Consider the following 19031-nt stretch of genomic DNA (forward strand, 5'->3'; position numbering starts at 1 on the left):
CCCTTCAGTGATTGTGGACATTACTAGTGTTCACTCCATCTGGTTCTCATCTTTTCTGGGCACCCAAATTGTACTTTCCAGGGCCCTTTCAGTGGGCAAGGCGATGTGACTACTTCTGGCCAATGGGCTGTGAGCATGAGTGACACTCCCAGCATGAAGCATTTAATTAACAGGGTACAACCCTCCACTTTCTTTGTTCCCCTTGCAGTCATGATTGATAAGTTTTCATATTCCAGTGGTGCAACTACAAGATGACAGGTTCTGAAAGCCTGGAATGATGAGTTGCCACATGAAAGACACTGGCCTGGAGAGTCACCCAACACAAAAAATCTTGGCTTATGAAAACTTTCCTTGTGTTCAGGCACTGTGATTTGGGGGTTATCCCACCATAACTAGCCTAGTTGAATGGTACAGTGATCTAATTGAGTGGTTCTCAAAACATTGAGGCTTAAGACTCCTTTAACTCGTAAAAATTATTGAGGACCCTAAAGAGCTTTTGTTTATGAGGGTCATATCTATACTTACCTGTTTTGAAATTATAATTGAGAAATTTAAAATATTTATTTGCTAATGCTTTTAAAAATAATAAATCCATTATACATAAACACAAATAATATATTTTATGGAAAATAATATTTTAATTTAGTGAAATGAGTGGCATTGTTTCACATTTTTGTAATCTCTCATTTTTTAAATCTCTTTAATGCCTGTCTTAATAAAAGACAGATTCTCATGTTTGCTCTCGTATGTTGTTTTGCTCAAAGTATATAGAGAAAATTAGGCCTTATACAGATATATACTTAGAAAAGGAAGTATTTTAATAGGCTTTTCAGATAATTGTGAATATTATTTTCAAAAAGTCACCCAAAATAGACAGATAGCAGCTTCTGAGATGTTAGGTGCAATGTGTAACCTGAAATCATATTAATGAACTTTACAGACTCTGTTACACTAAGTTTCATTGGTCTATCTTATGCCTTGAATGTATCTTTTACCCATGCCTGATTTTATAACATACATGGGTCATTTGTAAAATAATGGCTTGCTCAGTTTTGTAGATCTCCTAAATGTGGACACATTTCATTGTATTATATCACCATCAATATCATCAGAAGAGTTTTAAAAGTTCTGGGAAGCTATCAAGCTCACAGCGACATACACAAGTTTTCTAAAATTCTAATTTTTTCTCTGAAAGCTCAATTTTTACAATTACAACATATACTGTTGGTTGCTTTCCTTGAAAAAATAGGCTAAGTTCATTTTTGAGGAACTGTCTGCCACATACTCAAATGTGAATAACCACAGTATGTCTGCCAGTCACTACTGAAGATAAAAATTGTGTACCATGAAAAAAATTTGCTAGTTCAGATTGCAACTCAAATCAGACAAGGGCTCTTCCTCAAGAATGAGACTGTATTTCAATATGCAGCAAGACAGGACATTTAAATTATACTCCAGTATTCCTTTCTTGGACTATTTCATTTCTACCCATTATGCTATTTGCATACTTGCCTCACTGCCTTTGTGAGCTCTCTGACTGTAGACCCCATGTCCTTTTCTTCCTTGCATTCTCCACCGTGTTCGGTAGTCACCGTTACTGAATGAATAAATATCCTATCTTCCCAAATAGACTGTAAGGACACTGAAAACAGAAACTCTGTGTTATTCTTCTTTGAATCACCAGCACCTAAGACAGGGTCTTGGGCACAACAGAGTACAACTGTGGTTGTTTATGATAATCAAGTTTATTATGTATATTATATCAAGATGGCCGGTAACAATCTCAGCAATAATTACTCTTTATCATTTTTCTTTCAATAACTACTGTAGAGGAGCAGCTTCATAAGTTAGGTTTGCAGATTGGCAGGAAGAAACCAAACACATATACACACACATGAAAGAGAAATTAATTGCAACAAGGTGGTCACACAGAGCAGGGTTGGATATAGCATGTTGGTGTGTGGTTTCCGCCTCCATGCGGTGTGTTGGTGACACTGAACTCTGCATAGATAAATCAGAAGAAAGTCACTATCCATTTATTGTCAGCTTTATATCACCATTCTGGAAAAATTATGCTCACAATCTATTTGCTTTCATTACAATGAATGTTTACAACCACTAGGATCGTCTAGTTCTAGAAACCAACAGTATCAACAAAGCCATCCTCAACCTGGGAGAAAAGCAGAATCAGCACCCATGTGTCACTGAAAAATCTTCATCTCTCCAGCTTCCCAAGGTCCCAGAAAACCCACCTCCCTTCAAGAAGTCAACAAAAAATATCTGCTTTTAGAATTAAACATGTAGGTGAGAAATGTATATGTGATCATTTTTAGCTTGAAGGAGGAGGCTGGGATATAGTTTAAATTCCATGAACACCACGATAGGGAGAGTTGGCTCTTTTCCACGTTCAGGACAGCAATTAATTAAAGAATCAAGTTTTTGTTAATATTGCTTTTGAGCCCACAAATGTCATCAGTTTTCCCTCTATTTCGAGAATCACAGACTTAAATATAGTCCAATTACAAGTGGCAAATTTTTCTTACACTTTAGTCAATTGAGTTACATATTTATACATTTGTTATACTCAAAAGTGTCTTCAGGATGATTATGAAAGGCACATCAAACTATCCTTAAAAAACAGCTACCATGAGTTATCATATTACTCTACTTCCAGGAAGAACATATTCTGATATTGAATGCTTTTTTTTCTTTCTAAAAGACGAGTGTCACCTTTTGCATTTTTTTATAATACCCTTATTGAGATATATAATTCATATGCCATAAAATTCCCCCTTAGAAAGTGTATAATTCAGTGGGTTTTAGTAAATTTACAGAATTTTGCATCATCACCACTAATTTTAGGATATTTTTATCAATTCATAAAGAAAGTCTTCTATGCATCAGGAGTCACGCCCTAGCCCCTCCCTCCTCTAGACCCTGGCAACCACTCATCTACTTTCTGTCGCTATGGATTTGCCTATTTTGGATATTTCATAGAAAAGAGTTTACACAATCTGTGGCCCTTTGTGTCTGTCTCCTTTCACTTACCATAAGGTTTCCAAGGTTTATCCACGCTGTAGCATGTTTCAATCCTTCAGTTCTTTTTTATGGCCAAAAAATATTTGGTTGTAGAGGAAGACCACATTTTGTTTATCCATTCATCAGCTAATGGATATTTAGGTGTCTCCACTTTTTGACTATTACGAATAAAGCGTCTATGGACATTGTGTACAAGTTTTTACATGGACACTTTTTAATTCCTTTGGGATAGATCTGTAAGTGGATCAAGAAACACTTTAAGGATTAAGTTAGTGCAAAATGAGAATAAGTTCAAAGAATTTTTTTCACAGGTTTTTCAAGCCCCCAAGACTAAAGGGACATTAGGAAAGAACATTAGTTCCTAAATAACAACAGACAGAAAAACAGAATAATAGACAATAGAGAAATACTTACCTTTTCCTTGCTGTAATTTAAGTAAATTTTAGTATTATACAATTTCTTGAAAACAAATTTAAAGACACTAAGAAAACAATTATAAATCTGTCTTGCTCTTTCTAGATATACATTTTTAGGTTCTTTTAGAATAGAAAATATTAGTGTTTAACAAGAAAACTTTTGGTTTATGATTTACGATTTCAATACTGTATCTACTGCGTTGTGTACATACCCAAATTAAAGATTCTAAACTATATTTCAAAGATTCTAAGTCATCTAAAATGAAGAGTATTACAGAGCCTAAAGTAGTTTAACAACAGAGATACAGGGAGTTCCCTGGTGGCACAATGGTTGGGAATCCTTCTGCCAGTGTGGGGGACGTGGGTTTGATCCCTGGTCCAGGAAGTTCCCACATGCCACGAGCAACTGGGCCCGTGCGCCACAACTACTGAGCCTGCTCTCTAGAGCCCGCATGCCACAACTACTGAAGCCTGCACTCCTAGAGCCTGTGCTCTGCAACAAGAGAAGCCACCTCAATGAGAAGCCTGTGCACCGCAACAGAGTAGCCCCCGCTCGCCACATCTAATGCAGCCAAAATAAATTAATTTTTAAAAAAAGATACACTACATAAAATTGGAGAAGAAGGAGTTTCTTCTTGAAATAAAAGGCCAGCATCTTGAATGCTGGCAGACAACTTGCTACTTTCATCTGAGGATAAAAGAACTAATATCGTTTGAGAAAATTATGGTTAAAAATACTGTCTTTATTCTTAATATAAGGACAGCACATTGAGAGCTAAAATAATCAGGCAGGACTTCAGTTTGTAAAAGAAATGGTCAAATTCTTTGAGTTTTCCTAAATACTTTTAAACTCAGACATACAGTAAATTACAGAGTTGGGACGCAAAATAACATCCCCGACATGGTGGACATTTCTCTTCTACAGTCTAGTTGAATCTATTTGCAGTATCCATTTGGTACTGATTTCCCTGTTTCAAAGAATAAAAGTGGTAAATGAAATTGCAAAGCTCACATCTAGGGTTCTAGAAAAAATAACAGCCATTAGATGATGGCTGTTATTTTTTAAAGCCTGGTTCTGCTCGAAGAATCACTTTTAATAGGAATGAAAGAAGCATGCTTTCCCACTAATTATGCAATCTGCCTGGTTATACTGGCATAAGTATTCTATATAAAGACAGAATCTTTGGAAAAAAGAAAAGAGACCAATGTTTTGTGCAACCTATGGCTTTTAGTTTTATTATAAACACACGAAGTACATGAAAAATATCAAATTATTTCTTTTTAACTCTCTGTCTGCTTATTATTTCCAGATGCTTTAAATAGGATAGAAAAAGCAAAGCAACAAAACAAATTCCATCCACTACACTGAAGGTTGACATTTCAGTGTTTCACTTGTAAAGAGTCAATAGTAAAGTCGTAACTATAAAAAGAAGGAAAACAATTATCACTTAAGTGCTTCCGTGGTTCCTGAATTATTTTTCCACAAAGAAATGGTAAATATGAGCCATATATTACTGCAGAGGAGAGTTACTTTTTTCTTTTCATGAACTTTTTCGCTTCTTTCAAAAGCCCTTCCACATCTTCCTTTTCTAGGTCTTCCTGTCCTGGTTCCCAGTCGGAATCTTCATCTGTTGGCTCATATTCTTCTCCCTCATCATCTGTAACGCTGTCATGCAGGTTGTACTCACTGGGTTGGCCAACACTGTCATCTTCATCTGAAATGTTTCTCACTGAAAAACAGTTTAGTACATGACACAACAATTGCCACTCAACCTGGGATTAGAAACATCTAACTGTAAAATATCCTTTTCTGCCAAGAAGAATTAATTTTACTTAATACAAAGCTAACTACTACAAATTTCTAGAAAGGGGGCTAAAGCTCTCATTTGTTATAATTCTAACTTTTTTTTAACATTTGCTTAATTCTAACTTTTCCTACCATGAGGCTCCCAAGACTAAAATGTCCTCTGAGATTCATAATGGTTCCTTAATAATATCATAATCATATTCATGCTACCCTACCTTCCACTGTGGTAGAATGTATTTTTGTCCCAGTTATTCACTGTCGCTCCCTGTGATGTGATTCTATTTACCCACCCCCACTGACATCAGACTTGGCCAAAGAAAAGTGAGTGGAAGTAACAGCTTCCATGGAGAAGCTTTAAGGGCCTTTCTGTGGTTCTGCTATTGCCATTTCCCCTCTGCTAGGAGAACAGTGTGTCCCAGATAGAGGCTGATCCTTCAGCCTGGAGTTAGGATGAGAACACACATGAGACAGAGCCACAGCCAACATGCAGCTACATGCATGTAACATGAAGGAGAAATACACCTATTTATCGTTGTAAGGCACTAAAATTTGAGGACTGTTTGTTTTCGCTGCAAACCTAGCACAATCTGATTGTGACCAAATGAGGAAATATAAGCTTCCAAACTTTGGAAAATTGAGCTCATGCTTCAATAAGACTAGGATTACTATGGTAACAGCCATTAGACTTTACAGATTTCTAAATAACATTATAATAGTAGAATTATAATTCTAGAATTCTTCTGTCTCAAAGATCCTTTGACCTCAAATGACCTCAAAGATCCTTTCCAACTCCGAAGTTCTAATTTTAAGGACAAAACAGGAATTTTCATTTTCTCTACAGGAATATGAAATGCAGAGACAGGCTGACAGCTTGACTACTTGAAAGCAGCACAAGAGAAATAAGCTGTCACTTTTTTAAAAAAACTGATGGGTAACACTGTTCTACCATAATAATGAAAAATAACAACCTCTAGAAAAAGTAACAAACTCTTTAACATATTTGAAACAACATGCTATTAACTATTTGGTATTAGGATATGGTAATTTCTGACTTTTCTATTTATGCAGAGGAATTTATAATAACAGAATGACAACTCTGAAGTTTGTATCCAATATTTCCTGTACAATTTAAAATTTCACCATCAAAGTCTGCAGAACCAAGAACCAAGTCTGCAGAGCTACTGAAGAGTATACTGTGTCACATACATGCTGGAAGATTTTTACATGGAGAAAAAAATCTTTCCAAATTGCTGATTTTCTCCAAATAGTTTTCTGGTAATAGGCAATAATAAGACAGATGTCTCACTACAGCTTAACATCAATAATTCTTCAGGTTTTATTTTCCTTTCTTTTCCAGTATATCTTAGGATTAGTTAGGATATTAATTTTCATTTAAGTGAAAAAATACTTTAGCCCAGCATCTCTAAAGATGAAAGCTTACTACATACTATAAGAATAAACATTTTTAAATGCCTCATTTTACTACTAAAGACCAAGCTACTAGTTGGGTATTCATATTTTTAACTTTGGGAAAGCAGTTTGTGCAGGTCTGATCCACTTTATTATACATTAAGTTTATTTCTTTTTTAAAACACCATTGCATTAGCCTTTTATATGTTCCAAAATCTCTCAGGTTTCCTCACAGTAAGCAGCAGTTTACAGAATCTCATTTAAGTTTCACCAACCTTCCTTAATAGCTTTCTTTCTAGATCTTTTAATTTCTACTTCTGAAAAGAAAAAAGTCTACATAAGCACATGTGTGCATACAACTGCAGAACTAGAGAAATAGGAAAATAGTTATCAGTAGGACATTCTAAATTTTGAGTCATGAATGGTACTGATCACCTAGAATCATGACTATCACATAATAATCAAAGCCAGAAAGAATGACTCCAATAATCAAGTAATAAAATGCTAACAACAATTTCTTTCAAATGCTGTCAACAAGCAAGGTAGCTAAGAAAGTTTAAAATAAAATTTTCCTGGCATTGATCACTCTTGTATTCAATATGTTGTGCTAAAACTGCAGCACTATGAAAAAGTGTGGAAAGTTAGTGAAATTTTAAACCAATTAGTTATACAAGAAGCTTAACAGATGATAGCAGTCAAACCTACAGAAATTGGAATACACTGCATAAACTGTTACATGTATGGAAGAACTTTACAAACTGAAGTGTCTTAGGAGTGCTACAAATCAGAAATTAAATAAGGATTTCATGTAGTTATTCTGTATTATAAAATTCTATAGTATTTGGTATATAGTATATGGGTCTATATTAACTTTTACTGTTTTATTATGTATTTATGATACCCCCACCTCAAATTTAACATGTGTTAAAAAAAAACAACCCACAAACTACCTAGTTCTTCCTCCTGATCTCTATTATCATCTCCAGCCTCCTGATAATCTGTACTTCAATTTTCAGTCGTTCCTATTTCCTTTACCTCACCCCACCCCCCACACCACAACCAATCAGTTGGCAAATCCTATTGACTCTTAGTTCAAAATCTCACTTGTATCCAATCCTATCTTCCTACTCTCATGGTAGCCTAGTTCTGGTCCTTTATTCAACTACCTAACTAATCTCCAGAAGGCTTCCCCTACTCTAATTCAGACTGCTCATCATCAGGGGTAAAATACTGGCTCACCATTGTTTGTCAGTGCACAATACCTCTTTGGTCTAGCTTTCAAGAGCTTCTATAATCTGACTTCAATACACCCCTTTAGTATCATTCACAGTAACTAGAGAGACTCTCCCTGTCAATTAAACTGATCTACCTTCTAACTCCAAACACAACTTTCCATTTTCTACTCAATGTCCTTGACTCATCTATTATTCACTTTGTCTGGGATGGCCTATACCCACCCACGCAAAGCTAAGAAACAAAGATAATTGAAATCCTACCATCATAAAGACCAACTTAAAATTCCCTTATCAAGTCCACCCTGATAAACCCTGGCAAAAAGTGCTCCACCCCTTTCCTCCAAGATTTTAGAGCATTTCACCCCAAGCATGTAGAGCCAGAGCTGGTTCTCATGTATCTCTGTAACTCTGCTCACTTGGAAGACACATAATAAATGAATAAATGAGTGAATGAGTGTTACATAAATCAGATTAAGATCTTGGGTAATGTTAAACTTTAAAGATTTGGGAAATAAGAAAAACAAGTATGTTAGCATTTTATTTTAGATATCTCTAAATTAAGAAATATGAGACCTCAACATTTAATATTTTAAATACCCCAGACACCTTAATTTATAGGATTTTAGAGTAGGAAGAGATATTCTGACTATATTGCCACATAACAACTCTTGAAAGTACATTAAATATACAAGGCTAAACTGTTACATTAAAATATCATACTTAAAAAAAAAACCACAACTGTCTTTCCAACAAAATAAACAGTTTTTTTTTAAGAAAAGTTAATTGTTCTAAAAATACGTTCTTCATTCAGAAGACACTTCAATGATAATTCAAAGAGATTTTTCAAAGAAAATTCAGATACTTTTAACTATGCCATATGATGCATATTGTCGGTTTTAGGAAAATGGTTCCTAGTTCTGTAAAGATATACAAATGTGTCAAATGCTCTTTCATGGGGCAGTGCTGAAATCTGTCAATAAAATAGAGTTTTAATCAAATATTATTACATTATTGTTCAAAGGAAAGTTAATTTAACAACCATAAAAGCTATAGCTTGAGATACAGCCCCAATAAAGAAAAGGATAACATATAAACTCCATACCACATTAGCTCAGATAAAGTGATTAAATCTGTATCCGCAGTATTAAAGCACTGAAGTGTGTTTCAATAAGAAACAGCAAATAGAATTCCCTTGTGGTGAAATTAATTATTTTTATCACTTGGTTACAAGTTGGCTGTGTTTATACATATACAAAGGCAAGTGAGCATAGCCCGGATAGTACATTTTATTCTCTCACTCTGTGGGCAGAAATACTGGATGATGAATTGGCCTCTGCATTATATAAATGATATGAAGAAGCCAGAATTTGTTAACGGGAAAAAATATTAGAGTTCAGAAGCAGGGGAAACAGAAGGTAAAACAGACTGATGTAAACAGGAATGACGGTCATTCGATAGTTGCATCTCTGGTGTCTATCTCCCCTTCTTCCCCAAAACTAGCTTCTACTGGGGATCTCTGTGGTTCTGAAGAAAGGGACTCTGAAGAAAGGAACTCTGCCTTGGTTCCAAGGGTGGAACAAACTAATCAGTGGTCACAGTGATTAATTCAAGAATAAGAATGTAACCTAAGCCAGTTTAAAAAAAGTTAATTTTATGATTTTTCCTAGGAATAGCAAGAGTCAAAGTTGTTCTCTCTCTCTCCTTACATATAAACATGGGGAGTTTACCATGTTAAATGGAGTTTAGCCAGTTGAATAAGGATGCATATAGTTCCTTGGTGGGGAGAGGAGCCAGTCTTAGGATAAAAATCACCCCTCTAAAGACAGGATGATGGAAGGAAATTGGGTGTTGGTGAATTATTGACATTATTAATGAGCCAAAGCAACAAATCTTGTCCAATCTAGCCTTGCTTCTGGACCTTTCAGTTATAGAAGCCAATATGATCTCTTTATCATTCAGGCCAGTTTGAGATTTTGTTTTAAGGTACCTGCAAACAAAAGAATCATAACAGATACCAAGGCAACTATATACTGTTGGACAATGATTGTAGAAAACATCTGCTATATAAAAACTCATCAGTTATTAAATCTAAGAAAATTATTAAAATCAGCAATTCAACAAATTCACAGGAGCAGAGATTTTAAAAATTCACAATAACTGGAAACTGTATCTAGGTTTAACAGGAGAATCCATTTGAAAGTTTCATTTGGAGTTTCCTGAAGGAAAATTACTTACCTGGAAATGTACTATGTCTATATTCTATCTTGTGCTGGGGATTCTTCCTTTAAAAAAAAAAAAAAAAAGGGAAAAAAAAGAAAGAAAGCAAATATAAGGTCTAGTTTGACAATCACTGAAAAGGAATAGGACTGTTCAAATTAAACTAGAGCACTCACTAACCTATGAATAAAATTATCAGTAAACCTCTTACTGAAAAGCATTTGCCTTGTTATTGTTGTTGCTGTTAACTAGAGTCACCATGCTGCACAAAGCATTTGCTTTTTAATTACATTTACTGAGTGCCTACTCCATGCCAGGCATACTTCTAGATGCAAAGACAGAGTGATGAACCAGATAAAGTGCTGCCCTCATGACTGACATTCTACAGAAAAGCAGTATGAGACAAATAAAATATAATACAATATACTGTATCTCTAAACTGTCAATGCCATATATCACATATATAAAGATATGAGGTAAATTAGTATATAAAGTATATAACACAAAATATCAAATTGTGTGTGTGTGTGTGTAATATCTAAAAGGATACTTCTAAGGCTCTTCTAGAATCCAAAGACAAAAGCATGTAAGTCATGTCTCTCCAAAGAATACCAATCAACTGTTATGAGAAAACAAGAAAGTCAGTTTGCATCGAGAAATTTATAACATATCCCAAAGTCAAACAGAAACTACTGTTTGAATATCTACTTTTGATTATATACATTGATGATCGCTTCTATCATTTCATTAAACAAATGTTTGGGTACACTGTGTATACAACACATTCTCCACAAAGTACAAAACTACCCAGGCAGCAGAACCCCAAAGCGGCAACTGGTTTATCATGATCCACTTGGTGGGTACCTTTCTCTTAGGGGACTGACAAAGGAGAGCCGGGGAGCGCTGACAGTAGACGTGTGCTGAGGTATACAGTTCACATGAAGCTGTTGTGAGGATTCAGGAGTAATACACAGTAAGGCCTCAGTTTAAGGGCGTAGTAGGCGGTAAGTAATTAATCTTAGCCATTGATTCATTCATCAGTGGTCCAAGTAATAGGCATGGGCCACTTATTACATGCCAGGCTCTGTGTCAGGTGTCAGCAACGTTTCTTATTGCTAATATCTCTTCTTTTGGGGTAACTTCTCCTACGATATGAGCATTAAACACAGTACGAGACCACACAATTAACTGGGGTCATAACTCAATAGTTTTGAAAAGTGGAAAAAAGATTCACCAAAAGATTGTGTGTTTGGGGTAATTAACCCAAATCTGACCTTTTGATGGAAAAGAAACTTCAAAGTTGAAAGAAATAAACTGGATAACTTAAACGTGATGAAGGGAGCTGCAAATGAACAAAGCTGCCATGATGCTTCGTGGGAAGATCTTTCCTTACTGAACATGCTGGCACAGGTCATTAACTTGTTTAATTCAGTCTTTATTAAAGTACAATTAATGTTGGACATCAGGGGAGGTAGAACAGAAAAATGGGGGACATTAATACCAAAGGTATTTTCATCAATAATCTGGATAAAATTGCTGATCCTTTGAGATTGTTTTTGGTAACCTTTTTAAAATCTTTTTTTTTTTATTGTGGTAAAATATACTAGTAACTTTTTATTTTGAAAAAATGTCAAACTACTGCAAAGTGGCAAGATTAGTACACAGAAATTCCATATATCTTCATCAAGATTCTTCAAGTGTTAACATTCTACACAGATGCCTCATTATTATTATTATCTATCTACAGTCATTTGAGATTTAAAGGCTTTTTTCTCCTTCCTTTTAATACATGTTTGCTTCAGGTCCCTAGAAGTCCTAACCTTTTCCTGTTTTGCCCTTAACAGAGCAGGATTATTGAAAAGTTCATTATGGTCTTCATTGTTTGCTACTGGAGCCTCCTTCAAAAGCTGCTTTAGAAACTCTCAAGTAACTAAATGTCAGACTTTAAAAACAAGTATAGAAATGAAACCAAGTGAGTTAATGGAGACAAGTACAGTTTGTGTACCAAATACCAGTTAAAAGACTGTGGACATCCACTGGCAGGCTAGCAAGACTGAAAGGAAGAGTAACTTTTTAAAAGGCCAAATGAAGACACAGTATCAGGATTGACATATATATATTAATATGTATAAAATAGATAACCATTGAGAACATGCTGTATAGCACAGGGAACTCTACTTCACTGTACAGTAGAAACTAACACAACATTGTAAAACAACTATACCCCAATTAAAAAAAAAAAGAAACCACGGTGGGGATGGAGGTAATGGTTCAACCCTAAAGTTGCAGAAGGTAAGGTTCCCCATCATCTTGGAACACATACACAGTTGCACTCACATACTCCATTTACATTATCTAACCTCACACACTACCTAGGAAAAGGCAAGCCATTTCAGAATAAACGAATAGGGAAAAAAGTTTACCCTGGTATATTGCAAAAAGGAAGAGCAGAAATATGTGTTATGAAATTCTGTGCTCAGAAAATTTCAGCTCCATGTGCAGATTCTCATCTGCCTTAGAGGGGAAAAAGCTGTTTCTCTGAGGTTCTGCTAATAGTTTCCATCCTTTCCTAGGAGAACTTGCTATTTTCATTAAAAGGCAGGTGTTAAGACTGCAATGTAGACCAGAAGAAACTAGCTGAGTTGGTACTTTTCCACATTTAACTTAGAGATCAAACTTCCCATTTAAAACAAAAGTATTAATTAATTAATATCAATAGAGATTCTGCTAGTTAATTCATTGAAAATGAAGAAAAAATATCCTCTGGGACAGGTTCAAAAGTTTCCTGTTTTGGGGTATTTTCAAAAATACTTTATTCTTTCTTGATGCTATAACTCACAGAATAGATAGACTTCAATATGAAAATGAGCCAAAGCAGAAACAAAAATGTATCATCACATTTATGTGCAAAAGCACATACTCAAAAACAAATTTTAGGCATGTTTTGTTTACATAGCAATTTAAATGTAAAGAAGTTAAGTATTCTGAATGTTAAATTATCCTCTCCTTCAAGGTCCCTCCACCTTTATTTGCAGCCCAATCCTTCATTTCTACGTTGGGAAAAAAGTTTTTGATTTTTTGCCATTGATAGGCACTTGCTCACAGCCTTTTTTTTTTTTTTTTAACATCTTTATTGGAGTATAATTGCTTTACAATGGTGTGTTAGTTTCTGCTTTATAACAAAGTGAATCAGTTATACATATACAAATATCCCCATATCTCTTCCCTCTTGCATCTCCCTCCCTCCCACCCTCCCTATCCCACCCCTCTAGGTGGTCACAAAGCACCGAGCTGATCTCCCTGTGCTATGTGGCTGCTTCCCACTAGCTATCTTTTACATTTGGTAGTGTATATATGTCCATGCCACTCTCTCACTTTGTCCCAGCCAGCTTACCCTTCCCCCTCCCTGTGTCCTCAAGTCCATTCTCTAGTAGGTCTGTGTCTTTATTCCCATCTTGCCCCTAGGTTCTTCATGGCCTTTTTTTTTTAGATTCCATATATATGTGTTAGCATACGGTATTTGTTTTTCTCTTTCTGACTTACTTCACTCTGCATGACAGACTCTACGTCCATCCACCTCTCTACAAATAACTCAATTCCGTTTCTTTTTATGGCTGAGTAATATTCCATTGTATATATGTGCCACACCTTCTTTATCCATTCATCTGTTGATGGACACTTAGGTTGCTTCCATTTCCTGGCTATTGTAAATAGAGCTGCAGTGAACACTGTGGTGCATGACTCTTTTTGAATTATGGTTTTCTCAGGGTATATGCCCAGTAGTGGAACTGCTGGGTCGTATAGTAGTTCTATTTTTAGTTTTTTAAGGAATCTCCATACTGCTCACAGCCTTTTTGCCAAGAATATTCTTCTAACTCTACACTGCTTGTCTAAGTACCTTGCGCAGGAAAACAACTCTGATAATTACTGGGAAATATCTCCAGAACATCTTGTCCATATCCACCATTTGGTACTTATCACATAATTTCTTATACTGCCATCTAAATTTTCAACACAAATGTTTGTGTGTGTGTGTGTGTGTGTGTGTGTGTGTGTGTGTGTGTGTGTGTGTGTATTATCTCATCATCTGTCAAATAAGCTGCTGGAGGTCATGGGTTTTTCTTACATTTTTAAATATCTTTTATAGCACTTACAAGAGTACCTTTTACAAGGTGGCATTCAACTATATTTTTCATAAATTATCTACCTACTACAATATAATCAACTCTTTTCCTTCAAAAAGAGGTTTTTTTTAAATTGAGCTTTACATGAGTTTCCAAAATGATGAAATATTTTCTATTTTCCTATTTAAGAGGAAAAAAGACCCTTGTTTTTGCTACCTATACTATTATTTCTTAAGAAAATGATTGTTGAAAAGAGCTTGAAAGAATCATTTGTGGGACTTCCCTTGGTGGCGCAGTGGTTAAGAATCCACCTGCCAATGCAAGGGACACAGGTTCGATCCCTGGTCTGGGAAGATCCCACATGCCGCAGAGCAACTAGGCCTGTGTACTATAACTACCGAGCCAGCGCTCTAGAGCCCACATGCCACAACTACTGAGCCTTCGCTCTAGAGCCCGTGCTCCACAACAAGAGAAGCTGCCGCAATGAGAAGCCCACGCACCACAATGAAGAGTAGTAGGCCCTGTTCCCCGCAACTAGAGAAAGCCCGCGCACAGCAAAGACGACCCAACGGAGCCAAATAAATAAATAAAATAAAATAAAAATGCCAATCTTTAAAAAAAAAACATTTGCAATAAAATTCTCATTGGCTGGTACAAAACACGATTTCTAATAACTTCTAGACTGATGAGTTTTCCTACATTAATGTTAATTTTATTTTTTGGAAATTGTAATCCATGGATCGTGGTGTTTTCAGAAGTCTATCCTTTGAAAGGCAGTTTTTCTGTTGGATATAAGCCAAAGAATGCCTATTCTCATTAGGCTGAAAAGAATGTCAATGTGCTGAAATTGCTCTGCGTTCACACCTACAAAGTTAATAATCAAAGTGCTCACGGAAGCTTTTTACACAAACCTAGGACTGAAATATGTTAGAATTTCCTGCCATTAACAATTCATATTACTTCCCCAGGAAACAATGAAAATCCGACAACCATATTAAGCAGACACCACTGCAGTCAGGTTCCTGAGATACTGACTGCTCAGCATCATAGGACACTTAGCTCTAGTCAATCAATCACTCCAGTTGACAGGAACACAGAGTGTGTCCTTCACAAACGCTTAAGAGGCAGATGCCACTGTGACTTGGACCAGTTGTCATCTGGCTTGTTAAACTTTAGATCACCAGCATTATGTTGTGGAAGGGGTTCAGGTTTCGAGATCAGAAGAACCGAGTCTAAATTCAAACTACAGTTTACTGGTTATGTGATTCAGGGCAAGTCCTGTGACCAAGTCTCCACTTCCTCATCTGTAAAGCAGGGAAAATACTGCCTACCTCACACAGGGTTATTTGAAGCATTAAATGAAGTGATGTGCATAAACATTTGTAGGCCATTAAGCATTTTACAGGTGTCAACTATTTTTATAGAAACAGAAATCAATTTTACTTTAAGATAGCCAACAGGGTTTCCCTGGTGGCGCAGGGGTTGAGAATCTGCCTGCCGATGCAGGGGACACGGGTTCGAGCCCTGGTCTGGGAAGATCCCACATGCTGCAGAGCAACTAGGCCCGTGTGCCACAGCTACTGAGCCTGCACGTCTGGAGCCTGTGCTCTGCAACAAGACAGGCCGCGACAGTGAAAGCCCTGCGCACCGCGATGGAGAGCGGCCCCCGCTCGCCGCAACTAGAGAAAGCCTGCGTGCAGAAACGAGGACCCAACACAGCCATAAATAAATTAAAAAAAAAAAAAAAGATAGCCAACAATGTCTAAAAATTCTATATGCCAGTAAAAGTAATTGCCAACTAATACTAGAAAGCTGAATTTTTCCTTCAATAATACATATAATTATTATTGTTGAATATTTCCCCAATTGCATTTCACATATTTATAGAATATTTTATAACATTTGCCCATGCATATCCTATTTTTAAAAATCAGTTATTAATAATAAAGCAGAAAGTCTTTTTCATATAACCCTGGGTTAAGGCTAAGTGGCAATACTGTACAGCTCTTTGGGGACATATGAACCTCTGAAATAACTTTCAAGGACAATGCAAAATTCCACCCAGGACTTTTTCCTAATAATGAATGGAAATACTTAGAATTCATTCATAAAAGATTTACATCAACCTTTTCCACAAATAGTATTTTCTGTAACTCAGCAGGCCTCAAAATCCTGTTTTTGGACTTTTTTTAAATCTTTGGGTTCTAAAGATAGACGTATACACCCAAAACTACACCAGGTTTTTATGAGCTGTTATATTTTAAAATATACATTTTCGAAAGCATTTCTGGTGTTAATGATATAGACACATGAATAACAAATACCTATCTGAAGGAAGAACACTCAGTAAGAGAAAATAAAAAATGTCTTCAAATTTGCCATGGCCGTAGGGTATCTGGAAAAACAAAGATTTGTATAGCTCAAGGAGAATGAGGGAGAAGGACAAGAAGTCCTGAATGAAGTCAGAGAAGAACTTGTAAGCCATGGGAAAGAGTTTCGTGGGAGGCTATCGGATGATTCTGAGTAAGAAATCAACATGATATGACTTATTTTTAGAGAACTGCTCTGGCTGCTGTGTGGAAAATGAACTATTAAGGGGCAAGAAAAGAAACAAGGATATCAGTTAAGAAGCTACTGCGGTACACCAGGTCAGAGATGACGGTGGTTATGACTAAGACGACTGAAGTAGAGGAAGTAGGAAATGGTCAGGTTCTTAATGTATTTAAAGGTTGAAATGGCAAGAACTGCTGATGGATTGAATGCGTGATGTGAAGAAAAGAGAAGAATCAAGGGCATGTCTTGGTTTGGGGCCTAAACACTATGTGAATGGTGAAGTCATTTACAAAGGTGGAGAACACTTGGGAAAGAGTTGTTTTCATGACCAAAATCAAGAGGTCTGTTTCTGATATAAGTTTGACCTATTTTACAACCAAGTGCAGGCATTTAAACATTTGAGTCTGAAGCCATTACCCTGAATTAGCTCACCTAGGGAATAAACAGAACAGAGAAGGGAAAGGATCAAAGAACTGAACCCTGAGGCTCAGCAATAATTACAGGTGGGAAAAAGGAGACAGCAAAGGCGGCTAAGGAAGAGTAGCCATGAATGTAACTGATCTGACTTTATGAATATGACTATATTTCTCTCTGTTCTAGATTTCCCCACTATTGAATGGAGGCCCCCAGAGCACAAATGATCCAACCTTCTTGTTTTCATGAGGAACTGAAGCCTAGGAAAATCAAACGACATTGAAAGTTTTGCTACAGAACTGGCATAACCATAACTAGAACCTAAGTCTGCTGATTTCAAAACCCATTCTCTCTCCATCATAAAGAGCTACCTAAAGATTAACTAGGCAGTAACAAGAACAGAATAATATTTATTTTTGTTTACTTCCAAAAATTTGATAACTTAATACCAAACCTACCACTCAAAATTTTAAAATGAACCTAAAGTACTGTTTTACATCAACTTCTATAAAACTGACTAGTATATCAGATGCTCAACATTCACTCAATGAATAAATGATCATACTATATGCTTTTCATTCCAAAATAATTTATCTTGCACTTCTGAAATTCAACACTTATTTTAAAACCTAAAGCAAAAACATGAATCCTATGTTTTCAAATATCTAAGTCTCAAATTTAGGAGAAAAAGGAAAATTAACAAATATGGTCTTTATCAAATACTGAAAGAGTAAGGCAGCATAAAATAAGAGAAAGTAGTCAATCTGCTAATTGAAAATCATTACAATTTACTATCTCTGCCAAGAGAGCTCTGAAAATTTGTATACATGTGCAGTTAACACTAAATATAACAAAGAAAAACAAACATTAATATGAAAGGGAATGTATATTCAAATAAAGGAGAAAGAAAAACAAAACCACAGAAGACACTCCAGCACATTTTGTCAAGGCTATATGACACATTACATGTCAACTAGCAATGTTGTTACTGCTACTTCTTTTTTGTTGCTGTTACTGCTATTTCTAAATGAAGTTAAACAAAAATTTATAGCCAAGTCTCAGGTAAAACTGTGCAGCCAGTGATTAACATTTACTTTAAGATACTTTCTTCTAAGATTGTATTCTTACATATGATTAAAGAACCGTAAGCGTGGCAAGTGATGACAGGTTACTTCCTATATATGCAGATCCTATAAAAATGCGATCAACTTTGATTATTCTTAACTACAAATAAAATAATCGACAGCCTCACATGACTGATTCTGGGAATCTCAACTACGAGGCAATTAGAGTTTCCCTATTAAAACCTACTTATTTTGCCTCAAATAATATAATATGAATTTACACTAAACACACACATTCCTATTTTTTTAATTAAGCAGCTTCTAAAGATCAGTATCTTGTAGTTTAAGGTGTACATTTGCATACAGGATCTATTAAGATAATACTGCAATAACTTGGAACACTTTGAAAATAAAAGAGAAAATAGGAAAAGACTAGATCATAGCTATAAATCTGGATCAACAAATAAAAAAAGACAGTAATTTTAATATCAACGAATTATGCTTGTGGCAAAAACACTTATGTTTTTTCACACTATACAGATCATATTGCAGATTCACTACAATGAGAGCACTTACAGTTGATGACTGATACACTTCCTTATGTCATCCCTCTTAGAAGGTATTATAATTAATATTTTAAAAAAATGGGGCATTGGCTTCTGGAAAACATGAAGGCAACAACACTTTCATTTGTATAATACATGCCTGCCTAAGGTTTTGTAAATCTAAGACAATATACGTGTTTGACTTGA

At 35.7% G+C, this 19031-nt stretch overlaps 1 protein-coding gene across 4 annotated transcripts in view; it reads right to left on the reverse strand.

Moving 5' to 3' along the window:
- Positions 1-4663: 4663 nt before the first annotated feature.
- The window catches only part of APLF (aprataxin and PNKP like factor), an 82021-nt gene continuing 67653 nt past the window's right edge, over positions 4664-19031 (reverse strand). For 3 of the 4 annotated variants that reach the window (XM_073791298.1, XM_019943189.3, XM_019943188.2), the window contains 2 exons: positions 10143-10189; positions 4664-5185 (listed from right to left, as the gene is read on the reverse strand). In XM_073791298.1, coding sequence (XP_073647399.1) covers positions 4983-5185; positions 10143-10189 — 250 coding nt within the window. In that variant the 3' untranslated portion in view covers positions 4664-4982. The remainder of the gene's footprint in view (positions 5186-10142; positions 10190-19031) is intronic. The other variant, XM_073791297.1, reaches the window with a different exon arrangement.

Source organism: Tursiops truncatus, chromosome 14, assembly GCF_011762595.2.
Source record: "Tursiops truncatus isolate mTurTru1 chromosome 14, mTurTru1.mat.Y, whole genome shotgun sequence".
Taxonomy (NCBI): domain Eukaryota; kingdom Metazoa; phylum Chordata; class Mammalia; order Artiodactyla; family Delphinidae; genus Tursiops; species Tursiops truncatus.